This window comes from Aricia agestis, chromosome 4 (genome assembly GCF_905147365.1).
Source record: "Aricia agestis chromosome 4, ilAriAges1.1, whole genome shotgun sequence".
Classification (NCBI taxonomy): Eukaryota; Metazoa; Arthropoda; class Insecta; order Lepidoptera; family Lycaenidae; genus Aricia; species Aricia agestis.
In genome coordinates, this window is record NC_056409.1 from 16645258 (window position 1) to 16669358 (window position 24101).

Sequence of the window (24101 nt, forward strand, 5' to 3'; positions counted from 1 at the left end):
GACGGAGGCTTAAGTCAGCTTTGTATGGGCATCTCTAATACCCGCATTGTCATTTGTCATGAATCGACAGCTTTGTCCAGCAATTTGCTATATTCAATTACATTTCCAATTTCTTAGCAAAATTCAGTTATCACGGCCCAAATATTATGGATGTACGTCACCTAGTCATAAAATATAATGCAAAATTTGACTCTTTGAGCGTTGTTTGAACCACAGTATCATTTAACTCATATTATGATAGTACTTAAAACACTTTTATTTTAATAATTCGCCGCGCTCTTTCATGAAACGATCGAAAAATTACCAAAAATACCACAGGATGACAAGACTGAACTATTCCTACGCTCGATTGCTTGCAACAATAATTAGCTGTATAATATATTACATTTTATTGTAAAAGCAGTAACTATTTTATAAGAACCGGTTAAGTAATATACTTATACCGACCACGAATTTAGTTATCTTCTGACTAATAATACATATTATAATACACTAGCTATTTGACCGAGCTTTGCTCGGTATTCGATAAAACATGAATATAATGACATTTTCTAAAAATGATTCCTAGCTAGATCGATTTATCGCCCCCGAAACCCCCTATAGATATAAGACAACAATATATTTTTATTTATTTATTTATGAGTTCTGTCTGTCTCGCCGTCAAACAATTACTTAGTTTGGCGAGATTTAAATTAATGAACTTACCTATCAGCCAAAATCTGGTACCATGAGAAACCAAAGTTAATAATGGTGGATACCATGAGAAATACTTGACATTCGAAGTTTGAAATGAGTCGTAATCAACAGTTTCGAATTTAGAATTCGAATAATTATAAACCGGTTTGATAAAAATAATGTAAAGATTTTCCAAATGAAATTCTAACGACCATAATTATTATCTATACCTTACGAGCATTTTGAGTAGAGACATTCGCCAGTACAGTCATCTACGTTTTACTATCACGTACTTATTATTTATATTATAACTTAACCCTTTATATTATAATAATACTTTTTTTTTTCTTGAAGATGGTTTCAGCAAACGATTCAAAGGTAAGTGATAGATTTTTTTGCAACGCATTACAATAACTATTGGTCTCACGCGAAACTGTATTTTCTTTTATATTTTATCCCTTTTGTCTAAAGCAGTTCAGCTTAAGCGTGAAGAGGTAAAAGAGTGTTGACAGATTCCCAAATAATAATAATAATAATAATAATTTATGGACGCTTCACACCACGTCGGTCTGGCCCCGTGGTAAGTACCTGAAGGACTTGTGTTACAGGTATCAGACAACGGAAATATATTTAATACTTATGAATAAATAAATATTTATGAATCATAAATATTTATGAATCATGATATTAATATCATTTTCGGCATCTGAACTGCCCCGGGGCAGGGTAGGCCGACAGGATACGGAAACAGCCGAATTTTAAATTAAGAACATAAACTACCTATTGCACTAGTACTATGCAATACGTAGCTTATGTTCTTTATTTAAACTTCGGATGTTTCCGTATCCTGTCGGCCCACCCTGCCCCGGGGCATTGCAGATGGCGAAAACGCTATAAGTACCTACCTTACATATTTTTACAATAATTAATTGTATTAAGTAATTACACGAGAGATTTTTATATGTCTCTTCTCTCAAGTTTACTGCATTCTTTTGAAATAATGGTTTCGTTATAATATACTTAGTTATAACTTATAAGTCATTACATTGTTAGGTAAGTAAGTATATATACTTACTTAAGTAATTTTATTTAAAAAAATTAAGTACCTACTTACTTACCCAAAAATAATTTCATCGCGTCGTTTTGGTAAAATACTCGTATGGCCCCGAGCTTACATTTTCTTACGCCGGTTCTTCTCGCCTAGTTCCCGAACCGGTTACCGGCATAACTGTAGATTCAACGTTCAAAAAGTGTACTTAAAATACTTACATCGAATTTGAGTTTGAGAACCTAATGAAGAACTATTTTATTTTCTCACAGAATTCCTAAGGGACTTATTTTAAAAAATCCTGCTTGATGCATCTTTTCCCTCGTCCCAGCGGCGGGCGGCGAGCCGGGCGGCCGATTTCCACGGAATTTTTCCATTACAGCGACAAATTGCGCGCCCGCCTTCAGCGCTTATTATTTATCAGTTTTCCAATAACTCACTCTACATCTACCATATTTCACTGCGAACTATATAATACGAGTATGTTGGCAGTGCAGTTTTAAATACTACGTGTTGTCCGCAACTCCGTTGAACATACTAATCGTTTATCGCGCGGGAACATTTCCACGGCCGTACAGTGTCTTTACACCAAGTTTCATTTAACAGTTAAGAGGTAACAGGCAAACACACTTTGGATACCAAACAAAATAGTATACAGTTTACATTTTGATCTTCGCTATATTTTTATTCACGACTGAAATAGAAAAGTGCGTCACAGCGTTGTAATTAAAATTTTGTTAACATTTTCTTGAGATCGTAATTGATAATTACACATTATTTCCCTTAATTTATGTGCATACTTAGTCCAGAGTTATGGTAAATATGCTAATTACTAACATTAAAATCATAAATCTTAAAAAATCATCTGAAAATAGACTTAACTCTGAAACTGAAGTAACAATAAGTTTCGGTTGGCGTTACTTTTCGGGTGTCAAGAGGGAAAGTGCTTTTCCGGTCGTTTGGACATAGAATGTGGTCTGTTTGATCAAGTTGTGGGACTGGACAGTGGGGACTGGGTGCACAAAGGGTAACGATGTGGCCGGTAAAGTTTTATTTAACGCTTGACTATTATTATTTTAATGACTTCAACTATTATGTTACAATTTCTTGACGTGTTCGACCACTATTAAATTTAAAAAGGTTTAAAAAGATGGAAACTTCTAAAACAAAGGCAACGAATCGTTGCCATTCTGCAACAATTCAGATTTCTTAAATAAAGTTTATTAACAATAGAACCTAAGACTTAGGTTGATACTACTTCTTTATTAGGTTATAGTTTAAAATTTAGTTTGATATTATTTTTAGCAATATTGCGCGAAATAAGCGCGAAATAATTTATTTCGCGGAATATTGCTAAAAATAATATCAAACAAAATTTTAAGCTATGAATTTCCGCAAAGTAACGCCTGATTCTATTAACTATTTAAGTCGTAGTTTGCTAGACTACTACTTAAGGAGGTTGTGAATTCGACTCCCGCGTTTCCAACGCAGGAATCGAACCTACAACCTCCAGGTCAAGAGCCACGCTCTAAACCACTGGACCACGGAGGCGTTTTATTATTATTATTTTAGGTTATAGTACTTGTACTATTATCTATTCTGTGGTTATAGTGAGGTCTTCAGTACATGTTTAATCCTTCGATCTATTGTTCTCGCGGCCCAAGTGGGCCTATAATAGAGTTAAGTATAGGATCGCATGACATAATATTGTCACATGCTTTCTTAGTGGAGTCATTGAAGGTTTTCACCTCCGATTTCGTTGAACCTCCATCGATTTTCATAAAAATTGGTGAGTAGGTGGGGGATACCCTAAGAAACAAAAGTGACATAGTACCAACTTGCGCTTTTGCCCTGGGGGTGGATGCCAACCCTTTTCGGGGATGAAATATTTTTAAATAAAAATAACTAATATATAAAGAAATCGATAAACAGACAAATTTTAAGCAAAATTTGTCTAATAAAGTTTTTGGAATAAATCAATACTTTCTGAGTAATCAAAGATTGAAGATAGTGATTTTTCGTGATAAAACTACGTTTTAAAGCGGTTTTTCATAAATAACTCAAAAACTACTCATACGTTTTTACGAAAAATGTGTAATAACCTTATATAAAGTCAATTAAAAATAAAATAAATCCCTAATTTTAATAACCTTCTAATTTTAATTTAAATTGAAATATAGGTAATTATATGTATACTTTTTTTCGGCGAGTACTTTAAACAAAATATTCATACACAAATAACGGACAATTGATGCATTCTATGACATATACTTCCTTTTAAAATACTTAAAATTACCTTTCTACTGAGTACTGTAAAAAGTTAATAGCATTAAAATTGAGCAAGTTATGATAAAAATAAGATGACACTTTCGATTTTTTTTTGGAAAAAACGAAAAATAAAACTTTCACCATTTCTACAATATCTCAAATTTATGGTTATCTTTAAAGGCTTTTCTTTATTTTAGCATAAGTTATGACCTCAAAAAATTAACCTGCTTTAGAATGCTTACTTTTAAAAAAAAAGATGATTTCATAAAAATATAATTTTTCAAATTTTCGTAAATTTCATTTTCTCTTGGATATAACTTTTAAAATATTGGATATTCGTAAAAAAACATAACAAACCAAATTCAATTTCGTTTTCTAAAAAAGCTTTTTGTTTCCTTTTTATTTTTGTAGGATGAAAAATAGCCAAGATAGAGACGTATAAAGCCTAACTTTTACTGCGATAACCACGTAACTAGCACTTATTTACCCTTTTTATTTTAAAAATTAAGGGCTTTAAAAAGGGTTTCTTAGCATGATCTCAAAGCTCTTAAAATTACATTTAAAATATTTTTTAAATGAGCCTGATAACTAAAAAATTAAGGGCGCTATGGTAATAAAACAAATAAATTATTCGAGAATTGAAGATGTCTTAGTAATAGGGTCCCGTTCTTACCCTTTGGGTAACGGCTCAGCTGAGAGCTGTGATGAACTAGAATAATAATGTGTTTATTTTTAACCGACTTCAAAAAAGGAGGTTATCAATTCGACGCGTATGTATGTAATATTTCCAAAACTGCCCAGTTTTTGTATATGTTAATCTATTTCAGTCTCTGAACAAATGTGCAAAATTTGTATGTTTTTATATTTGTGTTCGCATATCTCCGGAACTACAAGTCCGATTTAAGTATTAATTTTTTTGTTGTACTGGGTATTATTCAACTTAGGAAACACTACAATTCGTACAATTTTGAAAACTTTTTTATAAGGTTTACTAGCTGATAAAAAAGTTAGAACTATTATTAAGACAAGCCGTAGTTTTTAAGGATAAAAAATTTCGCAATAATTACAATTTTAATACATACTTAGTACTTAAATAAGATTTTACTTCTCTCGTGTACAATAATTTAATAGGCTTAAGTTTTTTAACCAATAGTTTTTACAGTGATTTTGCATCGAGAGAGTAGTTTATAAGTGTTGAAATTCCATCATCAACCAAAAATTATATCATAAATATGAAACAATGTAATATTTAGAAACTCAGAAATACAAAAAATGATTTTCATAGTTTTTCATTTAAGGGGTGGTTGTTAAAAGGGTTAAAAATTTATTAGAATCATAAATCAGGCATAAAAATAATGAAAAAACGTTTACTTTATCAAATTAAACACAATTACTAAAGCCAGAATGGTTAGATCTGCATTTTTCCTCCTTTTTGAAAAAGGGGTGAATTTCCCTAAAATGCGAAAAGCGCAATACGAGCTTATGTCACTTTTTAAGTAGAGGGTAAAACATACTCAATTCCAAAATTTCATCCAAATCGATGGAGGTTCAACGAAATCGGAGGTTGTGCCTGATTTTTGCCTTCATTAACTGTACTATCTGGATTCTGGCACACGCCTGACAAATAACAATACAGAATAATATAAAAACGAGCTTTTGCCCACGGCTTCGCTCGCGTTAGGAAGTATTATTATATACAAACTTCCATCCCCTATTTGAACCCCTTGGGGTTGGAATTTATCAAAATCCTTTCTTAGCGGATGCCTACGTCATAACATCTACCTGCATGCCAAATTTCAGCCCGATCCGTCCAGTGTTTTGGGCTGTGCGTTGATAGATCACTATGTCAATCAGTCAGTCACCTTTGAGTTTTATATATATATATAGAGTACCAATTGTCATTAATTATATGTTCTCCTTTTTCAAGTCATAACTCTTCTATAATATTTTTTTTTCATAGCAAATAAGTGATGTTAATCGAAAACAAAAACACCATTGATTTAATCATTCATATTAAGTTTCCACACACCCACTTATCACACATTTAGAACACAATACCTCATTAATGTACCATATTATTATCTGCAATTATATAAATATCGGCATAGATAGGCTAGAAGCTAATAAAAATAAGCGAAATGGAACCTTACATATATAATACTAGGGTTTCTTTTCGTAGCACGTTCAAAATATGTATGAACATTCAATTACACACACGGGCGGTCAAGTATTTATTAATTAACCGACAGTTTAATACAGTCAACATTCTGCCGTGTTTCGGGGGGAATTCCACGCTGATGACAGACGCAATATCACTTACCGAACTTCGGCGAACTGATGGAAGAATTCGGTAACACATACCAGTTCAAAAATTCTCGTTTGTCACGGAAAATTTTGTAATTATGGGTAAAGTTAAATTTTTACATTTACAAAATATAAAAATGTCTAATGGTGGGTTGCACCAACTTACTTTAACTATAACTGTAACTTTAACTATGTATAACTTAAACTACAATTGCAAAATGTCAATAATGGACGCCATATTAAGTATTTAACGATAACCTTGAGCTCGACAAGGCTTTAAACGAACGTGGCGAAAAAAGAAACTAACGCGGTCATCATACAAAAACACCATTTTCGACAGTTTTCCTTTACCAGCAGCGCCCCCGCCCACGTTCATTTAAAACCTTGTCGGACCAGTTGTCATCTGTCAAATTCTGTGGTCAAAGTTAAGGTTAAAGTTAAAGTTAGCCTTAACTATAACCATAACTTTGACCATAACTGTAACTATAACCACGCCTCTGGTGCAACCCACCCTAAAAAGTTAAAATCTAATTTTCGCTTACTACACTGAGTCCACAATGAGTGAAATGGAATGTATTTCGATAGCATACCATAGTATTATGTATTTCCCATAATACTTATTAAAAAAAAAACACAATATTAAAGAACTAGATGTTGTCTGCAACTCCGTTTATGCCATAAAGTTAATATTCCGATTGGTAATATTAACTTTATGGTCTATGCAGAAATCCGATTACCGTAGATAATAATCGTAACGCGGGACTATTTTATTATGATGCTAAAAGTATTTACCAAAGTATAGTCGCAAAGATCAAAGCGAATGACAAACAGATACAATTTCGTATTTATAATTATTAAGTACAGCTAGTAGCTACAAATTATTTGACTAAATACAGGCCCAGGCAAAGCAAAATTAGGTTTATCCGAATGAACCAATGCAAATTTTTGCATGGAATCAAATTATTTACCTGGTGTAGATTTGTGCAACAAAACGAATGCGATTGGATCTCGCGTTCACATCAGTGAATAGGCGGTGATTCCCGTGACCCCTCACATTCAGATGGCTAATCTATAAGAGGGTTCGTTGTAGTATATTCAACAAATCAGATAAAATATTTAATATTAGATGACGTCTTTGCCATTGCGCCGAAATTCCTTTATTGCGCAATAAAATTATCCTACGTTCTTTCCCATCATCTCATCTCTCAAAGTATTTTCATCACTTTGAGAGATGAGATAGGCAATGCCCTACCTTAAAATCATAATGCCCCACCCCAAAAATACCAAAACCCAAGAAAATCAATCAATTTTGATTTTTTTTACTTCCGCCCTACCTGTTAAACTGACTACAGCCCTGATTTCCATACCAGTGTAAAACGGTCCTGCAGTTTTTAAGCGTGAAGAGGTAACAGACAAACATAATATACACACTTAAAATTTTTGAAAGGGATTAGTTGGGATATTTAAACGGTCTTCATCCTTTACTGCGTTACTTTGTGTGCATTTTAACGCCATGCATATAAAACAATTCGCTATGACTAGCTAAGACATTCTTCTTTTTTATTATGGCTCCTCGTTTTCTGTTACTGGATATACTATAGAAATGACTTTTTTGTTTTTGAGGCTGCAAGAAGCAGCTGTTCCACATATTATGTCTAATATAATATTATAATTTTATCTTAATACTAGATGTCCCGCGCGGCTTCGCCCGCGTAAATTAGAAATTTTACAGAATCCGTAGGTACATTTTCCCATAAAAAATATTTCCCCCGTTTTTCCCACATTTTCCTGAGTTTCTTCTGTCGTATTAGTCTTAGAGTAATAATATAATATAACCTTCTCGATAAATGATGAGTCTTACTCGATAAATGATCTATCTAACACTGAGATAAGTTTTTAAATCGGACCTGTAGTTTCTGAGATTGACGCGTTCAAGCAAACATACTCTTCAGGTTTATAATATTAGGTAGATATAGATTTTTTTTAATTATCGCTTGACAAACTCGAGTCTCGATCTAAAAGACTATGAAATGGTATAATATGGTAGTGATGATGATGATGATGATGATGATGATGATGATGAAGAATGTAATTTGCATAGTAGCATATGCTTTCTGTTCTTAAAACAACGCCGAAACTCCCAAACTTGTATCTATAAAGAATCAGGAATTCTCTCAGCACCTTCCGAACCACGGTATACCAGGTATATCTCGGTGCAAAATCTTACTTGTTGGTAGCATATGCTTAGAATACTTCTCACGAAACCGAAGTCACCATATGTTTTCCTATAAGTTTTGAGGAGTTCCCTCGATTACTTATGTATCCTTCATCAGATCACCACTTTTCTGAATATAATACCAAATTGGGATGATACCCTATATACCAAAAGAAAAATTTTGAAAATCGGTTAACAAACGGCGGAGTAATCGTTGAATATAAGAAAACGAACATAACACCTCCCCCATTTTGAAAGTCGGTTAAAATTGTAGCCTATGTGTTATTTATTTAATATTTTAATCTGCACATGAATTGAATAACAAATTTTTTTTCAAATTAATCGTAGCACCATCTGTCAGGACAAACTAAAATTGAAATAGAATAATATTGAATGCGATGATAGCGCCGTCCGCCGGATCTAATGTAAAACATTCCAAAATCAACAACTCCTTATAAATAAGAAATTAATTGAAAAAACATTTTCCAGTAGACCAAACTGTAAATCTAAACCATTCTCGAATCTCCACGAACACACACAAAAAATTTCATCAAAATTGGTCCAGTCGTTTAGGAGGAGTTCAGTCACATACACACGCACACAAGAAATATATATATTAAGATTATTATTAATTTTATCTTTTATTACTATTAATAAAAAAAGACATTATCTCTTAATTCCATAACCTACGTACCATAAGTATATTATAAGTTTATGCTACGTACAATATTACAATTGTTATTAGGTACTAAACCGTTTTGATCGATTTATCTATCACTTTTCGATATACTAGCCACAAAAATTCTTTTTCATGGACAATTTAAAATGTAATATAGTTGTCGAAAGCGAATGCCCCTCGCGAATCTAATTTGCGCCTCTGTGGACGGTGGGTTGCTGGAGTATCCTCAATCGTTGACCCAACCACACAATATCAGTAAAAAATATAGTAATATACCAACTACTATTTTTATAGCTGAATTAAATTCCATTCTAAACATGAAATTGCATTTGACGAAACAAAAATTATACGTTATTCCATATTGTGGTTTAAGTAAAATATTTTTTTTACAATCTTAGGCCATTCTAAACATCGCTTGTGTCTTAAAATTATTAATGTTTCGTTTAAAATTCATACAATTATTGTCCTTAGTCCCGGCCGCACATTGTCCGAAATTTCTGATCAGAAACAGTTGAACGTCCGCGCTGTCTGTTACGTTTTGTATTGAGCCTAGTGAGCTGGAACTCGCCGGAAGGATATTTCGGATAGTTTGCGGGGTGGTGGTCCGGCGAAATTCAACTGTTTCTGATCAGAATTCGGACAATGTGCGGCCGGGCTTAGATAAGCATTGTGACTTGTGAGTTGTACAATCGAGTTCGTAATATGTAAGTTATCTGTATTATTATGCAGAGATCAATGTCAAGTGAATATAGATACAAGAGTTATCGCTGCTTTGTGATATAATATTATAATAATTGTATAGGATCTCTACTATAGACAAAGTTACGGATTGACCATACATATTACCACGACGCCAAACTTCAACAGCGCTGTTCCATCGGGCACACGCACACACGCACATGCAAACTGTAAAAATCAGCCTTAGATATAACATCAACTTTTAAAAGTAAAGCAGTTGCGCGTCTTTTGGATATTCCGAAAAATATTTTTATTTTTTAAGCTAAAATTTTGTATACCGTATTTATTTTGATGCGCACATTACTAAAAACAATATATTATTCTAGCTTTATATAATAACTGAATTATCAGAAATATAAAAAATTCTACAGAAATCTGATCCACATGTCTGCATCATCGGTGCTGGATTGGCGGGGCTGACTTCAGCTAGATATCTTAATGAAGAAGGCATCAAGTTCACAGTTTTAGAAACCACTAGATACGTGGGTGGTACCTGGCGATATGACCCTAGAGTTGGGACTGATGAGAACGGCATGCGTCTGCACACCAGAATGTATAAATATCTAAGGTTTGTATAGTTTTCAAAAATAATAATTGTATTGGTCGTCGATAGGTAGAAGGACAAACAAAACATTTGGCCGATATGTATGTCAGTTAAATCTCTCCCAAGAAGAGAACCATCCATGTACTTTTAGTTTTTTTTATCCAAGTAGTTTATTTTATCCATGAAGTAGATTAGACAATTTAGAAGATTTAGGGCCTGTTTCATCACTTCCTGATAAGGTCATCTACCAATTAACTTGACAGATCAATTAGTGTGGAGAATCTGTCAAAAAAGTTGTGAATAGCCTACAAGGCACTTTATCAGAAAGTGGTGAAACAGACCCTTCATTTAATAAATTTCACAGAAGTGCACGACTACCACGTTCCTTATGAATTTCACTAGTTGTTTCATAGGTTTTGACTTTTACACTCCTTGTAGTTAAAATTATCGTTATAATTTAACCCACAAATAAATTAGGTCATAAAAAAATCAGGTATTGAGTTATGAATGCTTCAGGCTGAAGTCTCGAAACCAGCGGCAGCGGGCGGGAGCGACGCAGCGGCGGTGCGGCGCGTGACAATGTATAGATTTATATGGACAAGCCCCGAAAACTGAGCAAGGCGCATTGTACTAGACGGTTTATCCATATAGATATGACTACTCCTGCCCTGCTGCCCACTGGTTTCGAGACTTCAGCTAACAGCGTCCGTATTTCATAAGTAGATGCATACTTTACCATAAAAGTGTCATAACAGTCTCCAAATTATTGATGTTTCAGAACAAACTTGCCGAAACCCACAATGGAGCTAAGAGGGTTCAAGATGTCCGACGATCTGCCGTCTTTCCCCAGCTGGAAACAGTACTACGATTATATTCAAGAATACGTCAAACATTATGATTTGGAACCACATATAAAGGTAGGTAATAGGAATAGATGTTTTAAATATTATATATTGTCCATTAGCCATCTTATTAATAAAGATATTATGCAGGTACACAGTAAATAAGTTTGCAAAGTGTCTTTGTCCGGCATATTAGAAACATCACAGTCATAATAGACAAAGATGCATGTCCTACGTGAATTTCAGCCAAGGAATTAGAAAGAAGTTGACAGCTTTGCATTCTGTTAAACTCTGTTTATAAAGTTATACTCTACCTACTGAAATCCATTTTTGTAGAAGCTTGAAATATTTTTAAAAATTATTGTTAGAAGAAAATATTATTCCTATTACTTACCTTATTGATTATTTTCCTCTGTAACAAAATATTACAGTTTCTTCATAACGTGGAATCAATATCGAGAGTTGAAAGCGGTTGGCGGATAAAATATAAGAACGTCGTCACACACGAAGAATTTGTTGAAGATTTCGATTACGTTTTCATTGGCACGGGGCGTTATACCAAACCAAAAATACCAAACTTTCAGGGGATAGAAAAATTTGTTGGTATGTAACTAAGATTCTTTTGTTTCTCTGTTCTTTAGCAGTTTCATCGTCCCTTTAACTATAAAGCACGGAATTATTCAATAACTCATACTAATTTTATTATTCTATAAAAAATATATTTAAAACTGTACTTTAAGGGACTGAATGTGGCTTATTGTTCCACACATAGTCATTTTCACATTACTGCCTAAAAAAGTAAATAATAATATTATAATCCAACGATAAAATTACTAATATGCGTAATTAAATCAAAATTGAGTTTTTATCTACTAATAATTATACTTACAAAATTTCGTATTAATAATCTTAGTGTGATGTGATGACTATAATATATGGATCGCCAGCGGACAAAATCTCTAAGAGTGCGGTTACACGGCCAGTCTGGCGTCAGTTCAGTCCATCAGTCTGATCCAGACTAAAGAAAGAATTTTCCGGCCATCATTCTGGCGTCAGTCTAAGAATGATTATTATTTTCCTCACAGGGTCAGTAGTACACAGCCACGACTACAAGGAGCCCAGCCGATACCAGGGTCGCAGGGTGCTGGTGGTCGGTGCGGGTCCATCCGGTCACGACATCGGCATCGACATCGCCAAGGCCAGCAGCAGGCTCATACACAGTCACCACTCAGACACGGCCTTCATCACTGGGGACTTCCCCGAGCACTACGTAGGAAAACCCGACGTCAGGGAGTTCAAGGACACTGGTGTTGTCTTTGACGATGGCAGCTACGAGGAGGTTGATGATGTTGTTTTGTGTACTGGTGAGTTTCTTGTTTGTTTGGTGGTTGGTAAGTCTTTAGTGCAACGCGCTAAGGAGAGAGCCGATAGCGAGATGTGCCTCTACATAAGCCTATTATTAAATTTGCCGAATAGTTTCTTTCCACTCTCTTTATAAAATCAACAAAGTTGCCATGAAACCTTTAAGTTAAGAACGTAAAAATTATTTATTGCATAGGAAACCAAATAAAAAGAACCGGTCCGCATACTATCGAATGATTATAGTATTTTATCGTCTACTGACTTTTCCAGTTGGGACCAATCACAATACAAAGTGCATCTGACATCGTTGTGAGTTGCGACAACAACAAAAATACCAATTTGCAGTTAGATCTATCCCAACAGGATCAAGTACATACGATTTAGTAGGTACGTGAATTGATCCACTTCAAATATAGCCCATTTCCAGGCTACTACCTGGACTATCCGTACATAGACGCGAGCTGCGGCCTGACCATCACCCTGGACAGTGTGACGCCCCTGCACAAGACCATCGTTAACATCCACCACCCATCCATGATGTTCATTGGGGTCATGATAGCCGCTTGTAATGTCGTCGCCATTGATGCTCAGGTAATACCAGGGGATCTATTCTCAAGACCCGAATGTTGCTTTATTGTGTTTGCGTGAGAGTCTGCCCGCAAAGCGAATCTAGTAATAATGGGCCTCAACTCTATGGTATAAATTGCAAAAGTGAAGTAAATAATCTAATACGTAAGCATTTTATTATTTTTTTTTTCTAATTTCAATTTTTTTTTCTCAGGCACGATATGCAACAGCTTTGGTCAAAGGCAAGTTCAGCCTTCCACCAAAAGAACAGATGTTAGAGGACTGGCAGCAGAAAGCTGAAGATATTCTGTCAAGAGGCCGGCCGATGTCAGATATGCACGTTCTTGATGATTATGAGGTAAGCAAATTTTACTCAGTATTGAAATAATAGAACTTAAAGGCCGTGCACACTGCACATGTTCAATCGCTAGAAATCAACACCACTAATGTTTAAGCACTGATCTACCAATAGTGTAATCTACGTGCACGAGCACCGGCCCCACTCGCTCCTCACCCCACCAAAGAGACCTATAAATCGAACACTGCACCTTCACCTTTTATTTTTGCAGTGTAATTTTAAAGTTAACGGCACTTACAATAATTTTAGTATCTGCTAGAAAGATGTAGCTTTTGGTATGGCTGCTTAAAACTCAGGACTTACATTTAAAATCAAAATTTCAGGATGATTACTACGCAGAACTAACAGCAGAATCTGGAATAGAAAGAGTGCCGCCCGTGTTGTTTAAAATCAAACTCAAGGATGCATCGGACAAGAGAACGAACCTTTACACGTATAGAAAGTATACCTACACTGTTATTGATGACAGTCATTTCGTTAGAACCGTAGAGGCCGAACCAAATGGCTACGTAGACAATAGTGTACTAAAACTTTAACATACAACCTTTTTGATTATCTTTATTCTTCGAAGTATTTTATTTAAACGTAACGTTATTTAAAGTATTTAAACCATTTTAATATTATTGTCATAAACTTAGACGACTTCGTCTTATAAACTATGGTTCACTCGGCGAAACTTGGCGGTAGCGGTCATTGACTCCCTGTCAAAAACGTGTCATTTTCTATACAAAGTCGCGATTGACAACATCTGACACTTCATTGTCAATCGCGGTTTATATAGAAAATGACAAGTTTTTGACAGGGAGTCAATGACCGCTACCGCCATGTTTCGCCGAGTGAACCCTAGTAACCTCCAAACCGCTTGTCAGTAGGTCGGCTGTGGTTATAGTACTAGTAATTGATTAGATTGCTGATTGTTATTTACTAATTACATTTTTATTTTGTTCTTAAGTTGGCCGTTTGGGTCCCAAAAGGCGATAGCCTAATAAGTTTAATTAAATAAGTTATTAATAAAATGTATGCTTTCAGAGGTTGTATTATTTCATGACCATCGTCACGTAGCACCTAAATATTACATAAAATATTGGGGGAAACTAAGAACTACAATGATATTTAAATTAAGGAAAAATGGCTTGGATGCAAATTCCCAATATTACCTATATCTTTCCTGGGTTTTACAATAAGTAGAAAAAGGCAATTAAATTTTATTTATTTGTAGTGATAAAGAGAATAACAAGTATTTAAGCTTTAAGTATATAATATTATATTCTTTCTAATAGTTAGACTCATCAGTCATCACTCATCACTCAACATTTTAGACCAAGTATAGGACGGCGACGGATTTTCTGGTGTATCGTAGTTTTTTAAAAGCATATTTATAGGATTTATTTATATTATCGGAAGTATTATGTTTCCATTTACATTGAGATATTATGTTGCATAACAGATTAAAACAGAGTTTACATCACTAATAACAATGAATATGAACCAAATATACTCATTATCAGTCGCGTCATATCTCACATTAGTCTTGTGGTCAACTGCTTCCTATAAATTAATGAAATTAAATCCACAATTTCAATAACAGTTTAGTCATTCAGCAAGCAGAAGTGAATTTTACAATATGAAGTTTTTCGTCGTATTTTTGTTCGTGTTGTGTGCAATGCAGATTGATAATATAGACACAAGTGCGTTTTCAAAGGTAAGATTTTTTTTTCATTTTTTAGGGTGCCGTACCCAAAGAGTAAAAACGGGACCCTATTATTAAGACTTCATTGTCTGTCTGTTTGTCTATCTGTTCGTCTGTCTGTCTGTCTATCTGTCTGTCTGTCTGTCTGTCTGTCTGTCTGTCTGTCTATCTGTCTGTCTATCTCCAGGCTGTAGCTCAAGAACGGTAGTAGCTAGAGAGTTGAATTTTCACAGATAATGTATATCTGTTGCCGCTATAACAACAAATACTAAAAACAAAATAAAATTAATATTTAAGAGGGGCTCCCATACAATAAACGTGTTTTTTTTTTGGCTTTTTTTGCTCTATCTCAATATTGGCAACAGGTTGGTACTTGATTTTTTCTCAAAGTCCTTAGTATGTGTACTTTATTATTTAATAATAATATTAAAATAAAAAATAAGGGGGGCTCCCATACAAAAACACAATTTTTGCCTGATTTTGCTCTATAATGGTACGGAACCCTTCGCGCACGAGTCCGACTCGCACTTGGCCGATTTTTCATATTTTTTTTCGCATTTGTACAAACCTACTGAATTTTATATTTTAATTTTATTTAAATGAATCAAGCTAGCGAAATTAATAGTAATTTTACTAAATCTATTTAGTTACCCGAAATTATTTATAATATTAAGGTGAAACCAGTGGTTTATACGTGGGAGAGCCATGCTTCGGCACGAATGGGCCGGCTCGACCGGATAAATACCACGTTCTCACAGAAAACCGGCGTGAAACAGCGCTTGCGCTGTGTTTCGCCGAGTGAGTGAGTTTACCGGAGGCCCAATCCCCGAACCCCTACCCTATTCCCTTCCCTACTCTCAACTATTCCCTTCCCTTCCTTTTCCTACCCTCCCCTATTATCCTATTCCCTCTTAAAAGGTCGGCAACGCACTTGCAGCTCTTCTGATGCTGCGAGTGTCCATGGGCGACGGAAGTTGCTTTCCATCAGGTGACCCGTTTGCTCGTTTGCCCCCTTATTTCAAAAAAAAAAAAATACGATTTACCTACTTGTTTGATATTATTCAAGATCAAATTCTTTATTAATTAATCAAAACTCAGAAGCCATAGCGGTCATGAGATACGGCCTGGAGACAGACAAACGGACAGACATCGAAGTCTTAGTAAAAGAGTCACGTTTTTACCCTTTGGGTACGGAACCCTAAAATTTAGGTAAGACAAATCTATTGCGTATCTTGATTAAAAAATATTTAGAATTTACGAATAAACTTGGCTACTCACAGCTGTTAGCATGATGGACTAATCTCAAGATATCAGCCAAAATTATCGCAAGGAAAATCGCAGACTTCAGCTGCTGCAGCAGTGGAAAATATTATTATATTTTTTATTGATAAAAATGATAATAATGACGATAATAACAATGCATAATTGCAATTAAAACATACATACTGTATAATATTATAGTTAACAGCGTAACGGCGCTCAATTTTTTTTTCTATTGCATAATTAAGAGCCTATATGACCCTAACTTGACTACATACTTTAACCTAGATCTCAAAATCTGTAAGGTCTAGAAAATTGATTTTTTGACACATGTAACTTCAGTTCATAAAGATTAAATGCTCAAGACGAAAACACGATTACTCAAAAAAAGCTCGATAGTTTCTTTTTTACAAAAAACCCTATTTTAGACACATTTTTGCTAGGATCTTCGAAGTTTGCTGTCTTTTCTTTAATATTTTTTAATATCTAAAAAGGTATTGATAAAACTTAAATTTGCTCAAAACACTTTTTTCATAATCATTAGGTATAGTTCGTCTTTTATTCAAGTAAAACTAACTCGGCGATGATTCCGCGCCGTCCTTTTTCACCTGGCATAATATGAAAGACGGGCGTGAGTGTGAAGAGAGAAGGACGATGTTTGATTTTTAGAGTCAGGTGAGCTCTTAAGAATTTTCCGGTCTCATCTCATCATTTCGGTTTGCTCTGACCCTATACTACTAAAAAAATATTCATTATCATATCAGTAGTAAGATGAACTGTATGACAATACAAAATTAAACTGTTTATATAATTACCTACAGATAAGACGTAATTTATTCTGATATCGTACCTTAAACGATTGAAATATGCTAATCACGTTGTCATGTCATGTCAGTCCAATGCTTCTCTGTTTGCCATTAACACTTTGTTTCGTGATTTAATTAATAGCTCTTTGAATAAAATAATAATTTTGCAAAAAGTTTTCTAGCATTTTTATAATAATTACCTTCAGTAAACTTATGAAAATATTAAAAATTGTAAAGAAATATTTTAAACATGGTAAGTGATGTCTTAAGTTTTCTAGTCTTCGTTTTAGCACTTTAGTGTAAGTAAGTTAATAATACGGTGACATGAAAACTCTTACTACCATTATTATCGTAAAATAATTTCAATATTTATTATGAGTAGATATTAGACAACGAATAAACGAGTACAAAATAACTAGAAATAAACAGTTTGTACTTCTTCTTCTTTAATGGCCGTTTCGTGGATTGCCAAACTCCTGCGCAGTATTTGACACTGACAATAACTAATGACAGCTCTTCTTCTTCTTTTTTTCATAATATGGCGCTCGGCTTTTTAACCATGGCAAGTGTCAATTAAAATATGGCGGGAAAAAATTTTTTTTCGTGAAAAAAGTTTACAAAATTTAAAGTCGTTTTTCCAGATGATCGTCAAGTCGAAAGTCTAGTAAGAGTTTAAAAAGTAGTAAATAAATATATATAAAATATCTTTTTATTCAAAATGGGTATCATGATACACTTTTTGAAAGTCGAACGAAGAAACTACGATGCCTACCACCGGTTCGGGAACTACCCCGCCGAGAAGAACCGGCGTAAGAAACTCGCACGGGGCCATCTTTTACTAAAAAAATGGAAAATTACAATGTTATGGCTTACAGCTATGTAACAAAATTAAAAGAAAAGTAACCTGCATGGAGCCACCCTATTCCCAAGGTGTGCTGTCCTCGAAGAAATCATTGACTTTATAATACGCTTTAGCACACAAACGTTCTTTAACTGCTTTTTTTTAAATTTGTTTAAAGGTAGATTTTGAACATTTTCTGGGATTTTATTGTATAGGCGTATACATTGGCCTTTAAAGGATTTGCTTATTTTGGCTAGTCTGAACATTGGTATTGCTAACTTGTTCTTATTTCTAGTATTTACATTATGATTATCACTTTTCTTTTTGAAAATATTTATTCTTTCTAACATATAAGAGATTTTCCAAAATGTATTGAGATGTGAGGTCAGAATTCTTATTTCTTTAAATTTTTCTCTTAGAGATTCCAAAGAGTATAGTACAGTCAGTAAAGTCAGCGAGTCAAGTCAGTTGTTTTGGTAAAGTGGTAGACCCTTTACTAAAACTTTCGATGGAGTTTTGGAGGGAACACAAAATTGCACGTTTCTTGCAGTTGTATCACTTGCCCACACTTGTGCACGACATCGAATATTTAATGGTTAATATTCTACCAACATTACACATTAAAAACCGAAATAACACAATTTTAGGAAAATAATACAAAAACACAACGTCACTCTTTCATATTCCCAGCAAAATTTGCTAATTGCTAAAATCTGTGGTGGATTTTAAAATAAAGTTATTTAAGGTACCTATTTTTTATAGTTTCGCTGGCCCCGGGCAACAAAGCGGTAAACGCCGGTTACGCCCTTTTTAATGTTATCAAAACGATTTTTGACATTACGCCTTTATTGCCCGGGGCCAGCGATTTTTTTGTGGTAGACGATTAATTCAATTTATTTTTATGTATTTTCAGGGGAAGACACGTGTTTGTGTTATCGGTGCAGGGCTAGCTGGACTCACTTCGGCTAAATACTTAAAGGACGAAGGTATAGACTTCACAGTATTAGAGTCGTCCCAGTACGTCGGTGGTACCTGGCGATATGACCCCAGGGTTGGGACTGATGAGTACGGCATACCACTTCACACCAGCATGTACAAGCATTTAAGGTAATTTTAAGGGGTTTCTTGTAGTTACTACCAAACTTTTGAAGGGCGCAGAGCATTTAGAAAGTTCATTGACCCATGTTCATTAGCACTCCTGTCGCATAGTTGTAGAAATATAATAATTTATGTGATGCGCAAATGAAAGAGACAAGTCGGAAAGGGTCAATGTACAATTTTTGGCGGTCCGCAACAACGAACATTGCTTAGAGTGGGTTGCACCAACTTACTTTAACTATAAATAACTTTAACTACAATGCAAAATACCAAATCTTTGGTTAAAGTTAAAAATGGACGCCATCAAGACGCCACATTTAACCATTACCATAGAGCTCGACAAGGCTTTAAATGCACGTGGCGAAAAAAGAACTAACGGCGGCTGTCATCATACAAAAACGCCATTTTTGACAGTTCTCCTTTACCAGCAGCGCCCCCGCCCACGTTCTTATAAAGCCTTGTCGGACCAACAACGTCTTCTGTCAAATTCTGTGGTCAAAGTTAAGGTTAAAGTTAAATTAGCCTTAACTATAACCATAACTTTGACCATAACTTTAACTTTAACACGCTTCTGGTGCAACCTAACCTTAATAAATATTTTAACGTCATATTTACCTTAACTTATTACGTAGTAGTACCTAGGTAGACTATATTCATGTAACGGTCGATGCAATGTTTTATTTTCAGGACCAATTTACCAAAACCCACAATGGAGCTCACAGGCTTTAAGATTCCTGAAGATCTGCCATCATATCCGACGTGGAAGCAGTATTATAAATATATTTTAGATTATGTAAAACATTTTAAATTAGAACCACACATAAAAGTAAGAATACTAATTACCACTAATAACCCAAAAAAATACTTAAGTATATTTAAGTAGTTACTAGCTGTTTGACCGAGCTTTGCTCGGTATTCGATAAAACACGAATAAAATGACATTTTCTAAATATGATTCCTAGTTAGATCGATTTATCGCCCCCGAAACCCCCTGTATACTAAATTTCATGAAAATCGTTGGAGCTGATTCCGAGATTCCAATTATATATTTATATACAAGAATTGCTTGTTTAAAGGTATAAAATAGACAGCTTGGACTATTCTTAATTGGTAAAACTACTTTGTTTTAGTTTCTTCACAATGTGGTCTTAGTTTCAAGAGTTGAAGATAGTTGGAGAGTCGAATATCAAAATGTAGTCACTAAGGAAATGTATGTGGAATACTACGACTTTGTGTTTGTCGGCACAGGACACACGACTACGCCGCTTATGCCGAATATTCCTGGCACTGCAAAATTCAATGGTAAGAGCTTGAAGATACTCGAGTACCCTTAAAATGCAGAGATTGGCGGTAAAAGCAATTTGGTAGAACTTCTCGTCAAAGAATCAGCTGCCTTTTGCATCACCATAATACGGCATATTTAGCCGCTCGCACCCTTTAATTTTACTGCGATCTTTCAGGTGGATTTTTTAAATCATCCTCAAAAAATTGAGGTCTTGGTCTTACAGTTCATAAATTTGATGAATCTTGACGTAAAATGTTTCTTTTATATCACTTAGATCGATTAAACTACGCAAAGGGTTTCAATATTGCCAAATTATCGCATTGAATTCTGAAGAAATATTATACAGTTGCACTTCAGGAAGCGATATCAAATATTTCAGGATCAGTCATTCACAGTCACGACTATAGAGAGCCAGACCGCTACGAGGGTCGAAGAGTGCTGATCGTCGGCGGGGGTCCATCCGGAATGGACATCGGCATCGACGTGGCCGAAGTCTGCAAGAGACTGATCCACAGTCACCACTCTAAGGCGAACTTCCGAACGAAGTTCCCTCCACACTACTTAAAAAAACCCGACGTGAAGGAGTTCAATGAGACTGGTGTGATATTCGTCGACGGTACCTACGAGGAGATTGATGACGTCATCTTGTGTACTGGTGGGCCTTTCTAAATAAGTATCTTTATGAAATACTAAGCATACCGCGCGGTTCTGCCCGCGTAAATACTTTTCGCGCGAAAAATAGCATAATATTATGTCCTTCCCCGCGGTCTTCTTTACATCTATGCTTAATTAAATAAAAATCGATCCAGAAGTTCGTAAAATTAGATCGTTCAAACAAACTCTTCAGCTTAGTGAACCTTTAAGTTGTAAAATGTGAGCAGCATTAGCTACCAAAGGTCAAGAAAATGATCTTCGTCAGTTCTTCAGACTACATTTTACTTTTTACCTGATGGTCGTATCATTATAATACCACCAATAAACAATAAATGACGGCAATCCTTCCCAGGCTACCAATACTACTATCCGTTCCTGGACAAGAGCTGCGGACTGGACATTCGGCCCCGCAGCGTGACGCCGCTGTACCAGTACATGGTGAACGTCAACCAGCCCAGCATGGTGCTGATGAGCCTGGTCGTCCGCGCGTGCGTGGTCGCCGCTATCGATGCGCAGGTGATATGTTCGCTGGAGAACCATATGCATGGAAAGATTAAATTGAAGTTTTGGGTCTCAACATCGTTGTCTCTTTGTAAAGAGACAACTGGATAAGCAATTTGAGTCCAGTCCACAAATAATTTCATACAACCCAATCCTTTATTGTGCCCGAATAGTATCCTTTGGTTCAGCGGTTTGGGCGTGAAGAGGTAACAGACAGACAGACAGACAGACACACACACACAACGGTCGCAGTCAAAGACATTAATGTTTTTTAACCGACTTCCAAAAAACGAGGAGGTTATATATTTGTATGTTCAACAATTACTCCGCCGTTTGTGAACCGGATTTTCGAAATTTTTGTTTTGTTGTATTATTACGTTCATGTAATGACAAAAATCTCAATAGATTTTCTGTCAATCATTCCATTAAATTAAAGTTAAGTAATCATTAAAATTAAATGCCTCTTGCGACCGTAGTAGTGACAAAATTAGTGTAGCAAAAGTTCTCCCGGCATATATTTATAATTTTTATTCAGGCGCGATATGCAACAGCACTAGCTAAAGGTAACTTCACCCTGCCGCCCAAAGAGAAGATGATGGAGGAATGGCAGAAGAGAGCTGACATCATTCGTTCTAGAGGACGGCCCATATCGGATATCCATTTCCTAGCAGAAAGAGAAGTATGAAATATTTTTTTTTATCCAAATATTGTGAATCTAACCCTGATTAACATCTTATTTCATAAGAATTCGAAGCTTTGTTTTATGCAAAATGCAATACGTAAATAACAACATAGAAACAACTTTATGTTAGGTACGATAATAGTATGGTGCTAAAATGTCTCCTAATTCAACCCAGAAAAGTCACTCTCAGTACCGGATTAGCCTAGGATTGAGCAGATGTAGCACGAGCTATGGGCTATCCGTGTTTGAGATACCGTGATCCGTGTATGAGTGATGACCGAGTGAGCGCCAGACATAATTTTCCTTTATAGTAAAAGTAATATAGGCTACATTTTACCGCGGAAACATGTACGGTCTTTGCTCGCGTAAACAAAATATTTTAAATATCCTTTCTATCGTAAAATATATTGTGTCGGTAATTATCACCACACGCTCGCACTCTTTAACAGTTTAAATCAAAGGTAGTAGAAAATCACCAACATGCCAAAGAGAGTTTTTAGATTAACATACGCAGTGAAGTATAAACTTACCAAATTTTTCCAGGATGAATACTACGAACATCTCTCAATAGAGTCGGGAACATTTAGAGTGCCGCCTGTCATGGCCAAAATTCGCGTTAACGACACCGAAGCAAAAATAGAGAATCTCTACACGTACAGAAATTATGAATACATTGTTTTGGATAAAGAAAACTTTGTGAGAAGATTGACTGACGAAAAAGATAGATATAAATACAAATTCGGTCCATAATTTCTCTTTCAATCTATCTTATTTATCAATCTTAGGGCCTGTTTCACCACTTCGTGATAAGTGCCGGATAGGCTATCCACAGCTTATCTTCTCCAGACACTCCATACTCTATCTATCAGGAAGTGGTGAAGCAGCCCCTTAACACAAGAATTTCTGCAGCTACTAAGAATGGATAAAATCATATTACTAAGAAACATTACTAGCTAAGTGTATTGTACTAATGTTATAGAACAAAACATCAATCAAATAATGTAAAAGCTTTATTACATGTAATTAATTCTATAGATTCTGATATTATAAGGCATTGGTAAAATTTTATATCATTATTTTATTTTCTTCCTTTTGTGCAAATGCAAGTGTGTATAACACTATATAGCTTGGTATTATATTATATTATGTTACGCTTGAATGTCAGGCTGCGTTCCTATAATCCGACTTTTATGCAAATGCAATTACTTTTGTATAAAAAATATAAATGGATTAATTTCCATATTAATAATTTTACCTGTGGAGGCTTGTAATTGGCTTTTCGTTTTCTACACTTCATAGTAAATTTAATATAGTTAGCTGTAAGCCCCCAAACATGATAAGATAAAATAAAATAAAATATCTCCTGGCGACTTTTCTTAGTTATTTTCAGTTCACTCATTCGTTTGGTTTTAGGCTTTTCATTTAATGGTCTTTCTAAGTAGGGATTAAGATTTCTTAAATAGGTGTATATTATATAGATTTCCTTTTTCGTTTTGCCTCCCTTGCTTAACAATAACATCTACTCAATGTATCGATGCTTATTTTATTATAATTTCCTAAGTTTTTCTGAGCTTACAGTTTATATATCTTATATCTTTAAACGAGCAATTCTTGTATATAAATATATAATTGGAATCTCGGAATCGGCCCCAACGATTTTCATGAAATTTAGTATATAGGGGGT

At 34.9% G+C, this 24101-nt stretch overlaps 1 protein-coding gene across 1 annotated transcript; it reads left to right on the forward strand.

Annotated features, from left to right (window-relative positions):
- Positions 1-1021: 1021 nt before the first annotated feature.
- On the forward strand, positions 1022-23485 carry LOC121726027 (senecionine N-oxygenase-like). Its single transcript, XM_042113241.1, has 16 exons — positions 1022-1053; positions 10299-10495; positions 11250-11388; positions 11745-11916; positions 12399-12677; positions 13103-13266; positions 13457-13600; positions 13924-14055; positions 19111-19304; positions 19983-20121; positions 20426-20597; positions 20960-21235; positions 21587-21750; positions 22271-22414; positions 22961-23197; positions 23305-23485. The coding sequence occupies exons 1-15, from the start codon at positions 1030-1032 to the stop codon at positions 23165-23167; spliced, it is 2547 nt and encodes an 848-aa protein (XP_041969175.1). The 5' UTR covers positions 1022-1029; the 3' UTR covers positions 23168-23197; positions 23305-23485.
- Positions 23486-24101: the final 616 nt, after the last annotated feature.

Excerpts from the sequence above, each read along its gene's own strand:
- LOC121726027 (XM_042113241.1), top strand. The coding sequence starts at position 1,030 with ATGGTTTCAGCAAACGATTCAAAG. Across the intron at positions 19,305-19,982 it reads AGCATGTACAAGCATTTAAG|GACCAATTTACCAAAACCCA; the intron begins GTAATTTTAAGG and ends TTTTATTTTCAG. Across the intron at positions 21,751-22,270 it reads TCGCCGCTATCGATGCGCAG|GCGCGATATGCAACAGCACT; the intron begins GTGATATGTTCG and ends ATTTTTATTCAG.